This window comes from Naegleria lovaniensis (assembly GCF_003324165.1).
Source record: "Naegleria lovaniensis strain ATCC 30569 chromosome Unknown tig025, whole genome shotgun sequence".
NCBI classification, from domain to species: domain Eukaryota; phylum Heterolobosea; class Eutetramitea; order Acrasida; family Naegleriidae; genus Naegleria; species Naegleria lovaniensis.
In genome coordinates, this window is record NW_025407847.1 from 419576 (window position 1) to 436272 (window position 16697).

Consider the following 16697-nt stretch of genomic DNA (forward strand, 5'->3'; position numbering starts at 1 on the left):
TTGGGAAAATTATTGAGAACGAAATTCTCACTACAACAAATCGGAAAAAAGAGATGGATTTTGAATAGAGAGTTCGAATACAAGCACTTTTTTCCAATTGAGTTTTGGAATGATCTTTCATTTGTATTGAACCACATTGAAAAGTATGGTTATGGATTAAGATATGCATCACCGCAGCTGAAACAAGAAATGTTGTATTGAAAGCGGTTCAACACAATGGATTGGACATTCTATTAGCAGATGAAAACATCATTCGCAATGATAAAGAAGTGGTATTACGAGCTGTAACACAATATCCAAGTGCAATATGTCTCACCCGATCTTCGAAAAGACAAGGAATTTATATTAAAAGCAATTCAACAGAATGGAAAGGTTCTCTGGCTTTCTGCATTTATGGAAGACAGAGAAGTTGTTTTAGCCACCGTGAAGAAAAACGGTGAAGTATTGAAATACGGCAATGCTGGCGGCTGGCGCAAAGACAAAGAAGTAATGTTTGAAGCAATCAAACAAAATAAGAAATTACTGAAACTGGTATCAACGGATTTACTCCAAGATTCTCAGTTCATGTTGAAATGTCTTCAATTGAGTTTTCCAGAGCTAGCAACATTGGAGTCCATTGATTATTCAAACAAAGAAATCATGATGAAAATTATTCAAGAATTCCCATTTTTATTTAGTTTAGCATCCAATGCGCTCAGAAATGATCGAGACATTGTGCTGGCTGCCGTTAGAAATGATGGTAACTTGCTTCGTTTTGCCTCGTATTTGAGTGATGACAAGGAAATTGCACTGGTGGCAGTTAACACAACTGGCAATGCGTTGGATTATGTCTCTCTACCGTTGAAGAATGATAGAAACGTTGTATTAGCTGCCGTAAATCAAGACGGATATGCTCTTTGCTACGCATCACATGAGTTGAAGGATGACAGAGAGATCGTGTTAGCAGCTTTAAGACAACAAGGACTTGCTCTTCGATTCGCATCCGAAGATCTGAAAAAAGACAGAGAATTAGTATTGACAGCTGTACGACAAGATGGTGGTGCTCTTGCATTGGCATCAGATGAGTTGAAGAGTGATCAAGAAATTGTATTGGAAGCCATCAAAAAAGATAAGAATGCTTTGAGTCATGCTTCAAAAGAACTATTTCATGACAAAGAATTCTTATTGAAGACCATCAAACTTGGATGTAAAGATGTTCTTCAACATGCACCAAAAGAGTTTGCCAGTGACAGAGAATTCATGTTAAAAGTATTCAGTTATAATGACTGTTCTGACAAGGAACTCATGTTAGAAGCAGTGAAGATTAATGGATTCGCATTGAGATTTGCAAGTCCAGCATTGCGGCAAGATGCAGAACTTGTGATGGAAGCACTCAAATGCAATGGTTACGTGTTACAGTACAGTGACGAGTTGTACCAAGCACGAATGGAACATTGCTATCATAATGTGTATGTGGGAAAAAACAAGGAAACAAAATAAATTATTACTGACTTTTACAATTTTTTTACATGACATGACATTCCTTTTTCTTTGCTGGACTCGAAGCTGATGGTGTTTCCTTTGAATTCTTTCGTTTGTTCACTTTGGGTGAAGAAGGTGTTGTCGTTGTGGTCACAGATGATGAAAGATTCGAATCACTACCACCTGTTGCAGTCAATAACGATTGAGCGGAAGAACTTGGAACTCCCATCGATGGGACCTCATTGGGAGTAATGCCATTCCCAAGAGCAAGTCCCTTACTTTTTCGAACCATTAATACAATTAATTCAAACACTTGTTCAATATTGAGTCCTGTTTTTGCAGAGGTTTCAATGAAAGGACATCCTACACTCTTTGCAATTTCTTCTCCTTCAGATTTTGAAACCACTCGCTCGTGTTCCAAGTCACACTTATTTCCGACCAAAATGACTGGAACGGTGCTGCTTTGAACCATTTGAACCTTTTCTCGAAGTTTTTGAACTTTTTCAAAACTCGAACGATCGGTAATGCTGTACACGAGAATGAAACCTTCTGCTTCACTCATGGCATCTGATGTTGTTTCGTGTCGTTCAAATTCGTTTTAATAGATCGTTCGAAAATGTAAATGTTCGCAACATCCATGTCAGTACGTGTTAAAAAAGTATTGTTATGATTAAAATTATTTGAGAATAGAATATCGAAATGACTCGAAACAACAACACACCTGACAGTAATGATTGATAGGTTTCTTGTCCTGCTGTATCCAAAATAGTAATATTCGAAACAATTCCTTTCACATTTCGTGTGGTTTCGAAATAATCCTCTAAAATATTCCCAAAATATAATGATCAACAACGAATTCACAATTTCCATTTGGAATATGTCACCCCATTCGGAAAGTTGAAAATTTTCATCATTTTAAAACCCGTTTTGTGTCCAAGTTCAGACTCTGAAACTTACCAATGGTAGGATCATGGACTTCAGAGAATTTATTCTCCACAAATTGTACTATATAATTACATTCGAAAATAATGATGGTCCAAATCATTGAATCAATTATTGTGTGTTTGAATGGACAGTCACTATAAAAATATTTTTCATCACACACACACCTACCTGATATTGATGTTTTACCAACTGCAAAGGGGCCAAAGATTCCGATCGTTAGTTCTATTTGTTGTGGCAATATTTTGAGAACACAGGTTCGGAATGAGTAGTAATGTTCAATTGATACTTACTTTGAGACATTTTTTTTGACAATGACAGTCACCGCGTTTGGATTTGGACAAGAGTTATCTTTTCTGGGTTGTCAATAGGGTTAGAATTCAACTCGAGAGAGTTTTATTAATTGAGAACACTGGATTCATAAGTAGGAATCATGTATTTGATATTAATAAATGCATCTTCTCCTCCTTCTTGCTCTAACAGCTGTAGAGTTTCTTCAATCAAGTCCCCAATATTGAGTCTCTTTCTTTGACTATATTCAATAGCATCGCCAAGATTGATGTTTTGTGTTTTGAACAAGTTAAAGATTGGAAGAATTTGTCTATAGTATGGTACCAGTGCTTCTCCAACCTTGTTATTGGAAAGCACCAATTGCTGGATAACTTTAAGAACTGTACAAATAATTTCTGGGTCTCTTGTATTAAGTGCAGCTAATAAATGGTGTCACAAGATAAACATCATGAAAAAGTCAACAACTTACTCTTGATAGGAATGATGAGTTGTGGTATACAATTTACAATCTTGTCCTTTCCATATTTCAACAAGTCAAAGGTTCCTTGCACAGCCAAGAATCGATAAGGTTCTTCCTTTTCTCGCAGACCATCAAAAAATATTGGGAGATAATGATGATAGTCAAGCTTCTCTGCTTTGACCTTCCAATGAATTTCGTTCGTTCCTTCATGTTTAATAGAAATTGGAAGATCTCCTCTTTCATAAAATTTTCTAAATTGTGTATCAGGAATTGATCTTCTTTCCATAGCTCCAGCAACAGGTTTTGGTGGAGGGGTAGGTTTCTTTCCTTCCCTCAAAGAGCTAGAAGCACCTCCTGTTCCGACATTCTTTGGATTCCATGCGAATGTACCTCGTTCTGTCTTTTCCATTGAAGTCCGAGATGACAACATCTTTGATCCCACCAAACCCATATCCTTAGTTGATGTGGATTCACTGGATTCAGTTTGTGGTTTCATTGATCGTACTTTAAATTCATTAGGGAAAGATCCGAAAGGAGATTCGCTCGATTTTGGAAGAAACTTGGCATCGGGTCTGGAATGTCTTCCTCCTCCTTTGAGCGGATTTTTTGCGATATGAGTTCTGGTATACTCCTCCAAAAGCAAAGAAGAGGCAGTACCCTTATTTGCTGAAACCACTGGATGAACAAACTCTCCCTTGAAATCGTTGGTGGGTTGAGATGGAGGTGGTTGTTGTGCGACTTGTGCTTGATCCATTTTTTTTGATGTTGTTTCGATCGTAAATTTTGAGCGCCAACTGAAGTAACGTTGTACGGGAGATGTGGTGCTTCTCACTCCAACTTCCAATTGGTAGTTAACGCTCTAAAATACGCATTACATGCATTGATTGTGCACTTCTTCCTTTCTCCGTTTCAGATAATGCATTGAGGTTTGTACAAGTAAGTAGACGATGATCTTTCCAAGAGCGTCTTGTCAGTTATCATTGCGTTCAATTTTCTTTCAGCTGATGACTCGTTTCAACCCTTTCTCATTGATGTTCATTCGCCATTTCGTTTGAGGGTCGTGTAGATCCATGGATCTAATCAGCAAGTGGTCATATGTTTTCAAAGATTGTGAGAAGAATGGAACAAGTGTTAGATTCTTCTACCCTAATCAATTAAAACCTGTACGGAATTGAAATTACCTTGTTGAACGCGTCGAGTTGAGGTAGTTCTGACTTGTAATTGTTGATACATCTCGTCAGACTTTAATGAGCAACGAATCAAGAAATGAAGAATTTCAATGATATCTATTGGTGATATCTGAATTCTTAGTGCTGGTTCAATTGCCACCTACGGATAGCAAACTGCTGCATCACCACTCTTTGAGATCCCTTAAACGCTCTTTTGCTTTGGAATGATTTTGTTGAGCTGCTTGCTCGTAGTACGTCATGGCCTTGGCTAAATTTACTTCCACTCCCTCTCCATTTTCATACATGACTCCCAGGGTGAATTGAGCAGAGGCATCATTGTGTTCGGCAGCTAGTTCAAAATAGTGACGAGCTTTGGACAAGTTTTGTGGAATTCCCTCGACATCGTTCACATACAAACAACCCAAGTTATAGTTTGCCTCCATACAGCCCAATTTTGATGCTAATTCATAATACTCTACTGCTTTGACATAATTGGGTGAAAACCCTTCTGCTCCTTCTTCGTAAAGACGTCCCACGTTAAAACTAGAATCTACATGACCCAATTTGGCTGCTTTTTGAAAGTATTCGAGTGCTTTTAAAGAATCTCTTTTCACTTGAATACCTTCCAAGTAGATGGCTCCCAACACTGCCAAAGAATCAGCATCTTCATGACGAGCAGCATGTTCAAAATAGTGCAATGCCTTCTTGATATTCCTTTCAGCTCCTCTTCCATTGAAATAGAGTACTCCAAGATTGAAAAGAGCCGGTGCATAATGTTGCTCGGCAGCCATTTCAAAGTATTTCATGGCCATGGCATAGTCTTGAGTAGTTACTAGTAAGTTTGTGCCATCTCGATAAGCCACTCCTAAATTATAGGCAGCAGATACAATTCCCTGTTGTGCAGCTTGTTCCAAATACTTTAATGCAATAGAGGCATCCAATAAGGTATGGGCTGGCTCTTGGCCAACGAGATAGGCCTCCCCTAACTCACTTTGAGCATTGGGTTGTCCTTGATCGGCTGCCCACTTGTAGTATTGAAAGGCTTTTTCCTTATCAGCACTGAGCGTTCCTTGAACTCCATCTCGAAACAAACAACCGAGGTTGAATTGAGCAATGGCATCACCGTTCGGAAAGTTACCAATTCGCTCATAATACTGAATGGCCCTTGCAATATCTGGCTCTATCAATCTTGGAAGTCCATGATGGTAGATTACTGCCATATTGAAACAAGCGTCCACACTACCCAGTTCCGCAGCACGATCAAGAAGAGTCATGCCTTTCTTGTAATCGAGAATAAGACCATGTTTTCCCTTCAAATAACTCTGGCCTAAAAAGAAGAGAGCCTCTGGTTGATTGAGTTCTGCAGCCAATTCCAAATAATGAACAGCCTTGTTCTCATCCTTCCCAGTTGCTCCGAGAGAAAGCAACAAATAACCCAAGTAAAACAGTGCATCGGGATGGTTATGTTCCGCTGCCATCGATAAATAATGAAAGGATTTAGAGAAATCTTGTTTCAACCCATTTTCTCCCGTAGCATATGCAACACCCAATTCTACTTGTGCTTGTACATTGTTTTCTTCCGACGCTTTTATGTGAAGATCTTCAAGATTCTTTTTGCTTTCTGGTGCTGTATCATGCATAGGACGGTCGGAATTGATGTGAAGCAGTCGATGAGAGGTCTTGTATCCAACGTTTGTGAAATGACAGCTGTTATTGTGAGGAGAAAAGAGTGTTGACACATTTCCGACCACAGAGGGCGCAAGACAGCTGACTCTCAAGAAACCTAGAGGTTTGCGTTGTTTGGTCAGCCAGTTGAACGAAAGAGAGGGGAGACGTTTCATATTTTTTGGTTGTGACCAACGTGGAGACACAGTTTCAAACATAGGAGTGCTTTCGTAGACTCTACTTTAAAGCTACAATCCATTCAACCTAAATTCAACGTCAAAATAACCGTGGAACATGACTTTAAAGTTATTTGTAAAATGAAATATGCTTGACAAGCTCCATTAGTAATGACCAATCATGATGTTGAGAAATACATCTCCTTTCTTGCATGAGCAACTCCATAACTAAGGCACACTGGGCAAAGGGTACCGTCTTAAGTGCTCATGTTGGGCCATGATAACTGTTTCTTTCAAGCTTGATAGTCGGCCAAACAATCGTACTGACATTTTGGAGTGTGGAAATCGCTCTGATCGTAGGTGTGAGCCATTCATTCTGAACAGTTCTATTCCTGCAACGGTTGGGTGAAGAAACAGAATTCGAAGCAAATTAATTACAGCGTATAGCTTGCACGTGTATTTACAGATCCTTCTTTTAAAAGATCCCACTTCTTGTTTTCAATAATCTTCATCATGTGATTCACAGCATATATTTGTTTTCTCATAAGCTCTTTTGGATCGTCACTGCTTTGAATTACCGTTTCGGTATTCTGATCGTTCTTTGATGTGTTATGAAAGTTTCCTTTTACTGGAGCTAGAATTTTGTTTGTACCGCAGGATCTGCTTTCAGAAAGACGAGTTTTACGAATAGGAGAAAGCGAGTTAATGTTATTTCGACGCTGGGGTGACTGAGAGGATATCGGGAGAGGTGAAGCATTGCTGGGTTTTCGCATTGTAGATGATGAATTGCTTTTCGGCAATTCCGATAACGGAGATGGAGCATTCTTCTTTTTCTCTAATGATGACATAATTTGTGCTGTTGAAACGTTTTGTATTGAACAATAGAGCAGAGAAGATGAATTGGACAATCGTTCTTCCTGATGATATGATCTTGTAGTGTTCTCTAGAAATTCTAATTTTCAAAGAGAGAAGCAAATCTCTCAATAACGGTTATTTTTTCAAAATTATTTAAGGTAAAAAATGCAACAACAACGCCTCAATAACATGTTGCCTCCGAATGCCTACAATAACGCCAAGGTATCAACAGTGATCAAAATTTTGGTAGTTGGAGAAAGAAATGTGGGGAAATCTGCTCTGATAAGCTCATGGTGTGGAGTCATGAATGAAAAGAATCATTTGATACGTTTTGTTGATCGGAGAAGCAGTGGAGAGATAGATGTTACCAGAGTAGAGGTATCTACTTCAGCATCAACAGCAACTGGGAAATCAAGGTCTATCACCATGGGGGAAGAAATAGAGAATGCCAATTTCTATATAGATTTTTGTGAGCCAAACAATGATGCTGAGCTCCCTACAAACGATGCAAGTGTAAAATCGGCGTGGATGATGGGTACAGATTTTGTGTTGATTGTGTATGACACTTCAAATTTGGTATCTTGGAATGCAGCAACAACAAAGTGGCTTTCATGGTTTCAAGAATACGAGACACAACTGAATACCATCATGCTTGTTGGAACAAAAAATGATCTTCCCCGAAAAGTTGTGCCAATTAAGGAGTGCGAACAATTTTGTAAGTCCTATATTTCATCTAGAGAAGAGAATGGCTATAGTGGAATTGGAAGTGGATTGTTTTTCATGGAATTATCAGCAAAATTAGGCACAAATGTTGAGCTGGTGTTAAGTATTCTTTTGATAAGAATATCTCATTTGCTGACCTACCGCAAGGAGTCTGCCCGTGCAAACCCACCCTCACTCGGTCTGTTTGGTATGAATTCTCACATGCTATACTCTCATGACATGACATCAGAAGACACCACTAGGTCTCTCACGATTGAAGAGTTGCCAGTTAGCAATAGAGGATCTCCTTCGTTCAATCAACAGCAGAGAGTAAGTACGGCATGTCAAACCCCTCCAGATATTTCAGCAGCATCCACAACAAGAATTGGAACAGATCACAAGACCCTTAAAGAGCCAATCTCTCCTACCCTCAAAACCTCCAATCAGGATCAAACCCTCTCCACTCTGTCACACACGAGTTTTGAGATCGAAAACAACTATGGCATCAATTCTTCAGGATTAATAGTGTTGCCGCCAGTGGATTCTACTGCTCAATCAACTACAGATGGATGTAACAACAACAAATCAGATACCTCTGCAAAGAAATTATCTAGGAATCAAAAACCAAGCTCAGTGCAGACGAAAATTCAAAATTTTCAGGAAACAAAGCAAGGCTATGTTATTCCTGTAATTGAGACTGATCTTTTCTCTGACCAAAAACATCATATACCTTCCAAACCGCAACAAGTACAGCAGTTCATTTCACACAATTTCTCTCATAATGAGCACTCTGCTAAAGTAATACTGTCTATCAATATTGGAGATGGTAAAATGTGTAAATTAGGAGTAGTGTCTGGAGACAATATTTTCCACTTGGCTGAATTAGTTGTGAAACAATTTGAATTAGATCCCAAATTGAGATCCGAAATTGCATTCAACATTAGAAATAGTATTAACAAGTATATTGACAAAGCCAATGGGTCGCTCTTAAAGGATAAAAAGAATAACCCAAAACTCAAGGAAGCAGAAAAATTCAACCAAACCGTGGGAACAATGTTTTCCAACACCACTCAACAAACCCCTTTCAATTTTGTCAGTGATTGGATAAAACCAACAAGACCTCCAATTCTTCAACTTAAAATAACTATTTCGAAAGGTAAAACAGGAGTCATAGTGATTCGAGAGGGAGACGATATTACAGAGCTAGCTCGAAATTTTGTGAGTACCTTCGGACTTAAAAAAGAACAACTGCCTAAAATTGTTGAAAAAATCAAAAAGCATCTCGAGGATTGCCAAGAAGGTATAGGTAAATCAGCAAGTGGAAGGCCTTTCAGTAATTCTCGAGAAGAAACATCAATTGTAGTTGAGAAATCTGAAAATCCGCTTTCTGCAAAGAAGTCACAACAGCCTAAAGAGAAGAAGGACCCCAAAGAGGCAAAAGCGTTATTAGCAACAACTTTAGCTTCTTCGCCCCACACTCCAAGACCAGGTAATAAGGTGCTATTTAACCTGGATGTGGAAATTAATGAAAACAATAGGAAGATACTTACTGTGAGAGAAGGAGATGACCCTCATGCGTTAGCTCATGAGTTTGCAAAGCATCATTCCATTGGATCTAGGGCTGAAGAAATGCTTGTGCAACTGGTTCAATATCACATGAAAAAGTATTACGAGCAAAAGAAATTACCATTTCCATCTCCATAACTAATTGATTGTTAGTTGTCAAGTAGTGCCCTTTTCAGAAATTAGTTCACAATCACAGCTTTGAAATCATTATTGACAAAAATAATAGTTCACTCATCCTGTCAATATTAAATATTCACATGAAGGTCCATGTTTACTTTTTTCTTGCTGGTGGATTAGATCTCAAAATATTCTCAACTGTAAAATCTGTTTCCCATCTGTCTAACATTCTTTGAATAGCTTCAACGGGTACACCATGTTGATTTCTCTTTGCCAATTCCACTGCATTCTTAGCCCATGGTGTTTGAGGCTCCAAAACTTTGACTTCATACGAATATTGTTTAGCAAACATCACATAGGGCTTTGCTTCCCACTTTTGTGTATTTGTATTGTCAATGATGATCGGTGTTGTTCCTTTTTGCATGGCATTTTGAGCTCGAGTTTGATTCCAATGATGTGCCTTTCCTAGCTTTGTTGGATCAAAATTATATTTTCCACTCTGTGGATCAATAAAAAAGTCATCGGTTGAGAAAATGTGTTCCTTGTATGATGTTTGAATATCAATATTATGATCGTTCAATATTTGAGCTGCCAATGTGCTTTTTCCGGAGCCTGTTGCAATGAGATCATTTATTCAAATTAAAATAATCATTAAGTTCAATAAAGATTCGGAAATCATAATGATCGATTTCCAATAAATAGTATATTGTGAAAATTAATATTCGAAACAAGCTCACACATGATACGTTACCCGAAATACCTCTCAACAAGTACATGACTTTTGTAGTTGTCAATTCTGTCGTGATTGACACATCCGAGGAGGAAGACAAAGGTGTCGAGTTGTTATCAGCGATCATTTTTTTTAATCATGCACTAAACTTGAGTTGTGAGCATCGTCAAATTTGAAAAAGTCATTTCTGCTTTTTGAACGTGCAATTTTAAAATGCAGTTGTTGAATCATCTGTACAGTGTGTCTCTTGTGTAATAAAAAGGTAATTGATTCCAGGTTCAATGTGGATAATTGATGATGCGAAGTCATGCACAAATTTGACCAAATTAAGATTTTTCAAAAGTATTGTAAAAAATGCTCAAACAAGGACTTCTCAAATCATCTACGTCGGGCCGAGTTGCTTTGGCATCATCATCGTGCAGCAGAGGCTTGTCCCTCCTCTCTTCGTCCAAAAGTAATTGTTGTAGTTATGTAACCAATATTGCTTCTCCTAAATTGTTCTCTTTGAAAAGTGATGGAGTTCAATACAACAAGATGGCATCATCATCGTGCGGATCAAACGCCTTATTGTTGGTGTTGAACATGAAAAATCAACAAGTGGTGGGAATGAGAAACTTTTCTACGAGCACAGCTGCAGCATCATGGGTAAACCAGCAGCACAACTCGAGTTCTTTAAGATCTAATGGATCATTACCTAAAATTAATAGTAATAATAGAATTATCTCTGTTTATCCTCAAAGCATGGAATATTCAACTAGTACTCAAAATGTTCAACAAGAGGTGGAAGTAGATATTCCAGGTCGTAAGGCTGTTTTGGTTTGGTTAAGTACCATCGGATTTCTAGTTTTTGCCATTGTCATTGTGGGTGGTTTAACGAGGTTGGAAGAAGGAGGTCTTTCAATGGTCGATTGGTCACCTCTTGGTTCTCTTCCTCCAATGACTCCGGAAGAGTGGGAAGCAGAATTTGAAAGATATAAACAATTTCCAGAGTATAAGAAAAAGAATGAAGGAATGACTGTCGAAGAATTCAAGTATATTTTCTACTATGAATATTATCATAGAATGCTAGGAAGATTAATTGGAGCAGTTTATGCTCTTCCAGCAGTTTTCTTTGCAGCTAAGGGCTACTTTTCAAAAGGAAAGAATCGAGTACTATCACCAGCCACAGTTCTCGGTATCGGAGCTGCCATTGGATTCCAAGGTTTGCTCGGATGGTACATGGTGAAGAGTGGTCTCGATGAAAACCATGAACTCATGAAGAAGTACAATAGTATTCCTCGTGTTTCACAATATCGCTTGGCCTCTCACTTGTGTGCAGCTTTTGGTATTTATGCAATGACCATGTGGCAAGTTTTTAATTTGGCATCAAGAAATAAGCCAATCGACACTTTCACAGGAAGCAAACTTTTTAAGGTTGCTGCTCCTATTTTCTTCACCCTCGTTTTTATCACTGCCGCTTCTGGAGCCTTTGTTGCAGGTATGGATGCAGGTTTAGTGTACAATGAATTCCCACTTATGGGTGGCTCACTTGTTCCAAGTGATGTTATGGCTATTGAACCTTGGTACAAGAACTTCTTTGAAAATGCCACTACGGTTCAATTTCAGCACAGATGGTTAGCCACCTTTGTTGGCACAGCAATTGCTGTTTTTTGTTATACCATGACTAGAGGTGGTAGAGGAAAACAATTACCAAAGCCCGTCAAAAATTCCCTAAATTATTTGCTTGCAGTGGTTGGTCTCCAGTACACTCTCGGCATCACTACGTTGTTGACCTATGTTCCAACTTCAATTGCTTCAGCCCATCAGACTGGTTCTTTGACACTTTTCACCTTTGCGTTGTGGATGGCTCATATTGCCAAGAGGATTAGATAATTTGCATTGATGTTTCATAATTTTGCAGAGCAGATGGAGATTTTTAGTACTACTGCATGGATCAGGATATCTAATAAAATTAAGGTGTTTCAGCATTTCTCATTATATTCAATAAGTATTGCAAGAACAATGTTCCAATCTTGCTTGATACAATTCATTACTGTACATCAAATCCATGGCTTCCATATCAACATCTTTCTTTAATATTATTAAAGAATTGAGTTTACGCTCGTACTTTTATTGGTTACAATAAAAATGCAACAAGAATCGTATGTGATTCGTGAAGGAGTTCCTTCGGATGCTCCCAAGATTACTGAATTTAACATCATGATGGCTTTGGAGACGGAGGGTATTCTTTTGGATCGTGAGAAAGCTACTCGTGGTGTGGTCATGCTTTTTGAGAAACCGGAGAAGGTGTGTTTCAACATTTCATGAACCATCATCCTGACAAATATTATGATTTAATATTTTAATTGAAATGTGCAAATGAATGATTTGTGGAATGATGGGTTGCACAACACGACACCAATTCATGTAGGGTCAATATTTTGTGGCAGTTCATAAGAATGGTTCTGAAGAGACAATAGTCGGTGCTTGTTTAGTGACCTATGAGTGGAGTGATTGGAGGTGCTGTGATTATTGGTGGATGCAAAGTGTGTTTGTTGATAAGGAGCACAGAAGGCGAGGTGTTTTTACACAATTATTTAAATATGTCGAAAAGAAATGCATTGAAGCTAAGAGTGCATCTTTTAGGCTCTATGTTGACAAGAAGAATGCCAATGCAAAGAGTACTTACTTGAAATTAGGAATGCAAGAATCTCATTACGAAATGTGCGAAATGAACTTTTACGAATGATTTGCTTATTGTATCGATTCAACAAATGATGTTGTCACACACAACTTTGCAAATTCATCTCAGTTTTCATTGATCAAATAAATAGTGTATTGGTATTGTTGTGGTGACAACACTAAAACTTGGGTCCTCTGCTTCTGGCTGTGTATTTGGATGGAGGCCTAACTTCTTTTCCTAATTTTCTGTCACGTTCCTTCTTCCTTATTATAAATTCTTTCAAATTCTTTCTATTTTTTCCACCTCGTTGTGTGGATGTATTCCTCGAGCCTTCATGTCTGATTTGATGAGTTACAGGGTCTTCTTTACCTTTAGGGAGATCACTCTTTGGTACATTTGGCATACCGGCAAATAAAACTAAATAATATTTTCTAATTTTTCTGCTGTGTGGATAGTCAACAACTAGACCTCCACCAAAGCCTGCTTTCATTGCCATGTTAGTTATTAATTCAGTTTGTTGTGGTGTTTCTGGATAAAATTGAAAAACAGCTCTAGCTCCTCTTCTCAAACATTTATAAAGTGTTCCAAAGAATTTTTGCAATCTCTTAATAGGCTCCTGAGATTTTTTATCAGCGTTACACAACCACTGAACAGCAGAAATTGAAATAGCTCCATCAAAAGTTCCTAATCTAAATGGTAGGCCATTTCCCATATCTCCGTGAATCAAATCACATCCGTTTGTACTTGATGGGTCCTCCATCATTTGTTCATTTGCAATATTCAACATGTGCTCACTGATATCCATTCCTACCCACACATGACCAGCCTCCGATAAACAATTTCCGCTGATTCCACTTCCGCAACCAATATCCAACAAATATAAAGGTCCTGAATTCTCAGGAAGAGCCAATAACTCAATAGCTCTTTTAGACATTTCGGTTTGAATTTCCAGTACACGAGTATTGGTCGCATACTTTTTCGCTTGCACCTCTCCGTAGAAGAGTTCGGGTGGTGCAGTGTGTTCTGGTCTTGAAGTACTCGCTGCTGAGATGCTCATTTTTTTTGATGAACGTGAGTTTCAATAGCCCGGAGCAGTTGAACCTCTGTTCAATGTTGAAAATACTTTGGAATGGTAATGATAGTACAGATTTCTTTCAAACCAATATAGATTCTTGTTGATTGAGCCGCTGTTCTGGTTGAAACGTTTGGCTTTACAAAAAAAATGAACACAAACGACATGTTGATGACTATTTACAACGAACAAGAAATGACTCCGGAAAAGTAAGTTTTTTTATCGGGACGATCATCATCATTCTGATCAAATTATATTTTGCTCACTGTCATGATGGAAATATAACCATTCATTTGAATATATTTCATCATGTTAAATTCCTTTATTTGAATAGCGATGTAAGAAAAAGAGAATTTTCGGATCTGGGTGATTCTCCATTATTTGATGAAGATGATGAAGGCAGACCTTTGGAACCTAAAAAGAGAGCCTTCGGAGATTCCTCCTTTTTACACGGAAGCAGGACTTTGATATTGGCTCTTGGATCCAACAAGACTGTACCAACAGTAAGATTTTTGGCTTCCAAGATGCCGTTCCCAGAATCTGTTTTGAAGTACTTCTTTTTGAAGGACCATGTTATTGTAGAGTTTGTAGATTCACACTATGCTCTCAAATTTCTCTACATGTACTACGACACCGGTATTCAGTGTGAAGATGGCTCTGTTATTACAGTTGAATTTGCCAAAAATCAAGGAGAAGGTATTGATGTGGTGATGCCTTCAATCAGTGACAGACAACAATCTGCAGAGGTAATTATTTATCGGTCTTTGTTTTTCATTAATTATTCACACATCTTAACGTATCGGAACAACTCGGTAATTCTGAATGGATTGTATCCACTAGGGAGGAAAAGTATTATTTTGTCTCATTTACAACCCGTTCCCACTTGAAAATTTTGAAAAGCACGGTAATGTAGTTAAGCTGATCGAACTTCCTGAACTAGACCGAGTGAAGAGGGTAATTATGGAGTTCAAGACAGAGGTTGACTTTAACAACACATTTGAAAAACTAAAGAATCATCAGTCTCTCAAGCTATACAAATCAAAAATACCCTATCTTGCAGATTTAAACCAAATAGAAAGTACTCAAAACACACCAGCATCCAGCTCAACCTCTCCTATGGTTGACAATACTTCAAACGAATCCAAGCCTACCAGTTGTGTCATTCAAGCAACAGGCTTCACCTCTCACAAAGTAAATTGTGACACCATGTTTATTCTATTTGGTGTGTATGGTGATGTCCTTAAAACTAAGGTTAATTTCAATACTCCAACTCCATGTGCATTTGTCGAATTCAAGAACGAAGACGGAGCTGCAAGAGCAATTCGATTTTTGGGAAAGAATGGAACTCCTTGCCCTCTCTACAATGATCTTATACAGGTTTCCTATGCTCCATTTTCAACTCTAGAAGAGCCAACAAGTGTAGAAGAAGGAGAAGAATTTAAAGCCTATCTTGGATCTCCTCTTCACAGATTCACAAAGGGAAGTGCCACGGGAAGAATCAAAAACATTGATCACGTTTATCCTCCAAACAGAGTTTTATGTATTAGCAATATTAATTTTAATAGCCAGAGTAGCACTATCGAATCAGAATTTTTGAAATATAATCTTAAAATAGAAAATATCAAATTCTTTGGACACAAGCAAAAGTTAGGAACTAAGATGGCCCTAATTTCATTTCCAACCTTAAATGATGCAGTTACAGCACTTGTGGAATGTCATGACATCAAAATTGATGATTATCATATTAATATTAACTTTGCTGATAACAATGCTAATAACAACAACTTCATGATGATGAATAGAGTTCCTTACAATGCCATGAACCGTAACATGGGAATGCCACACCAACGACACTATTCACCAATGGGTACCTATACACCATTTGCTGCCTCAGGACATGCTTTGGCTTTCCCTCCAGCTGGTAGCCCACAGTTCCAGAATTTTGTTTATACTCCAAGAGGAAGAGGTGGCACAGCATATAGAGGAAATACAATGGTAAATAGAGGAAGAGGAAGAGGAAACTATAGCAACTATAATGACAACAATTATCAAAAAGAGAATACCAATGACGACAATAATGCTGATAATACTAAATATCAATAATGATATACACTCTATTTAAAGTTCTATTATTGAACACATATTTGTTATTCTACCTGCAGTGTAATTATCGTGGGAGAATTCACACTATCCTAGGCATCATCGTCGACATGTACACGTATTAATATTTTCGACTATTATTTATTCTTTGGTGACCAGAATACTTGTTTCATGCAGCTTGACACTTGGGAAAAGTATCGTGCTGTGCGAAATGTGTTTTCTGATAATCTTTTGAAATTTCACTACGTCTATTCCGAGGCAACCAAATCACTACACTGCATAATCGCATTTATAATTCTACAATGTTAATCATTGTTCTTGCTTTTTGTATATTGATGGTAGAGAAAGTATGAATCCTCCATAAGATCGGTGATTCTCCGATAAATTCCTCTACATGGAGGTCTTGATTCAGATGATTGTTCTTCACTATTGTGCAATGTAAATGTTGAAGAAGGCATCCTCACAAAATGACACAATGAAAACTTTTCCCACAATTCAAAGACTTTGGGTCTCTTATAGTCTGGATCAATAATTTGATATTTGTGTTTATCCGCAGCATACGCACGATGTTGACTGTAAGTATTTGGTGAAATATTTTCGTTTGATGGTGTTGTCGAACCAACATCTTGAGTTTTATTTGGCAAGTGTTGTTGTGATGAGGGTTCCGAGCTGTGGTCTTGTTGTTGTTTCATTTTTTCAAATCAAAACCATGGCACACGAGGAAACAAA

At 38.0% G+C, this 16697-nt stretch overlaps 12 protein-coding genes across 12 annotated transcripts; 5 read left to right on the forward strand and 7 right to left on the reverse strand.

Moving 5' to 3' along the window:
- Window positions 1-393: 393 nt before the first annotated feature.
- On the forward strand, window positions 394-1479 carry C9374_005831 (uncharacterized protein; the record flags this gene model as incomplete). Its single annotated transcript, XM_044695625.1, has 1 exon — window positions 394-1479. One exon carries the CDS (start codon window positions 394-396, stop codon window positions 1477-1479), a length of 1086 nt encoding a protein of 361 aa, XP_044547718.1.
- A 25-nt stretch (window positions 1480-1504) lies between these two features.
- On the reverse strand, window positions 1505-2706 carry C9374_005832 (uncharacterized protein; the record flags this gene model as incomplete). Its single annotated transcript, XM_044695626.1, has 5 exons — window positions 1505-2028; window positions 2183-2281; window positions 2419-2466; window positions 2575-2628; window positions 2697-2706. 5 exons carry the CDS (start codon window positions 2704-2706, stop codon window positions 1505-1507), a joined length of 735 nt encoding a protein of 244 aa, XP_044547719.1.
- Window positions 2707-2802: 96 nt separating this feature from the next.
- On the reverse strand, window positions 2803-3908 carry C9374_005833 (uncharacterized protein; the record flags this gene model as incomplete). The annotated part of the gene is made up of 2 exons (XM_044695627.1): window positions 2803-3113; window positions 3164-3908. The coding sequence occupies 2 exons, from the start codon at window positions 3906-3908 to the stop codon at window positions 2803-2805; spliced, it is 1056 nt and encodes a 351-aa protein (XP_044547720.1).
- Window positions 3909-4505: 597 nt separating this feature from the next.
- On the reverse strand, window positions 4506-6164 carry C9374_005834 (uncharacterized protein; the record flags this gene model as incomplete). Its single annotated transcript, XM_044695628.1, has 1 exon — window positions 4506-6164. One exon carries the CDS (start codon window positions 6162-6164, stop codon window positions 4506-4508), a length of 1659 nt encoding a protein of 552 aa, XP_044547721.1.
- A 434-nt stretch (window positions 6165-6598) lies between these two features.
- Window positions 6599-7012, reverse strand: C9374_005835 (uncharacterized protein; the record flags this gene model as incomplete). Its single annotated transcript, XM_044695629.1, has 1 exon — window positions 6599-7012. One exon carries the CDS (start codon window positions 7010-7012, stop codon window positions 6599-6601), a length of 414 nt encoding a protein of 137 aa, XP_044547722.1.
- Window positions 7013-7184: 172 nt separating this feature from the next.
- On the forward strand, window positions 7185-9425 carry C9374_005836 (uncharacterized protein; the record flags this gene model as incomplete). Its single annotated transcript, XM_044695630.1, has 1 exon — window positions 7185-9425. The coding sequence occupies one exon, from the start codon at window positions 7185-7187 to the stop codon at window positions 9423-9425; it is 2241 nt and encodes a 746-aa protein (XP_044547723.1).
- Window positions 9426-9558: 133 nt separating this feature from the next.
- C9374_005837 (uncharacterized protein) lies at window positions 9559-10261 on the reverse strand (the record flags this gene model as incomplete). Its single annotated transcript, XM_044695631.1, has 2 exons — window positions 9559-10016; window positions 10156-10261. 2 exons carry the CDS (start codon window positions 10259-10261, stop codon window positions 9559-9561), a joined length of 564 nt encoding a protein of 187 aa, XP_044547724.1.
- A 227-nt stretch (window positions 10262-10488) lies between these two features.
- C9374_005838 (uncharacterized protein) lies at window positions 10489-12006 on the forward strand (the record flags this gene model as incomplete). Its single annotated transcript, XM_044695632.1, has 1 exon — window positions 10489-12006. The coding sequence occupies one exon, from the start codon at window positions 10489-10491 to the stop codon at window positions 12004-12006; it is 1518 nt and encodes a 505-aa protein (XP_044547725.1).
- A 255-nt stretch (window positions 12007-12261) lies between these two features.
- On the forward strand, window positions 12262-12862 carry C9374_005839 (uncharacterized protein; the record flags this gene model as incomplete). Its single annotated transcript, XM_044695633.1, has 2 exons — window positions 12262-12420; window positions 12545-12862. 2 exons carry the CDS (start codon window positions 12262-12264, stop codon window positions 12860-12862), a joined length of 477 nt encoding a protein of 158 aa, XP_044547726.1.
- A 112-nt stretch (window positions 12863-12974) lies between these two features.
- On the reverse strand, window positions 12975-13853 carry C9374_005840 (uncharacterized protein; the record flags this gene model as incomplete). Its single annotated transcript, XM_044695635.1, has 1 exon — window positions 12975-13853. The coding sequence occupies one exon, from the start codon at window positions 13851-13853 to the stop codon at window positions 12975-12977; it is 879 nt and encodes a 292-aa protein (XP_044547727.1).
- A 165-nt stretch (window positions 13854-14018) lies between these two features.
- On the forward strand, window positions 14019-15971 carry C9374_005841 (uncharacterized protein; the record flags this gene model as incomplete). Its single annotated transcript, XM_044695636.1, has 3 exons — window positions 14019-14077; window positions 14203-14614; window positions 14709-15971. 3 exons carry the CDS (start codon window positions 14019-14021, stop codon window positions 15969-15971), a joined length of 1734 nt encoding a protein of 577 aa, XP_044547728.1.
- Window positions 15972-16273: 302 nt separating this feature from the next.
- On the reverse strand, window positions 16274-16660 carry C9374_005842 (uncharacterized protein; the record flags this gene model as incomplete). The annotated part of the gene is made up of 1 exon (XM_044695637.1): window positions 16274-16660. One exon carries the CDS (start codon window positions 16658-16660, stop codon window positions 16274-16276), a length of 387 nt encoding a protein of 128 aa, XP_044547729.1.
- Window positions 16661-16697: the final 37 nt, after the last annotated feature.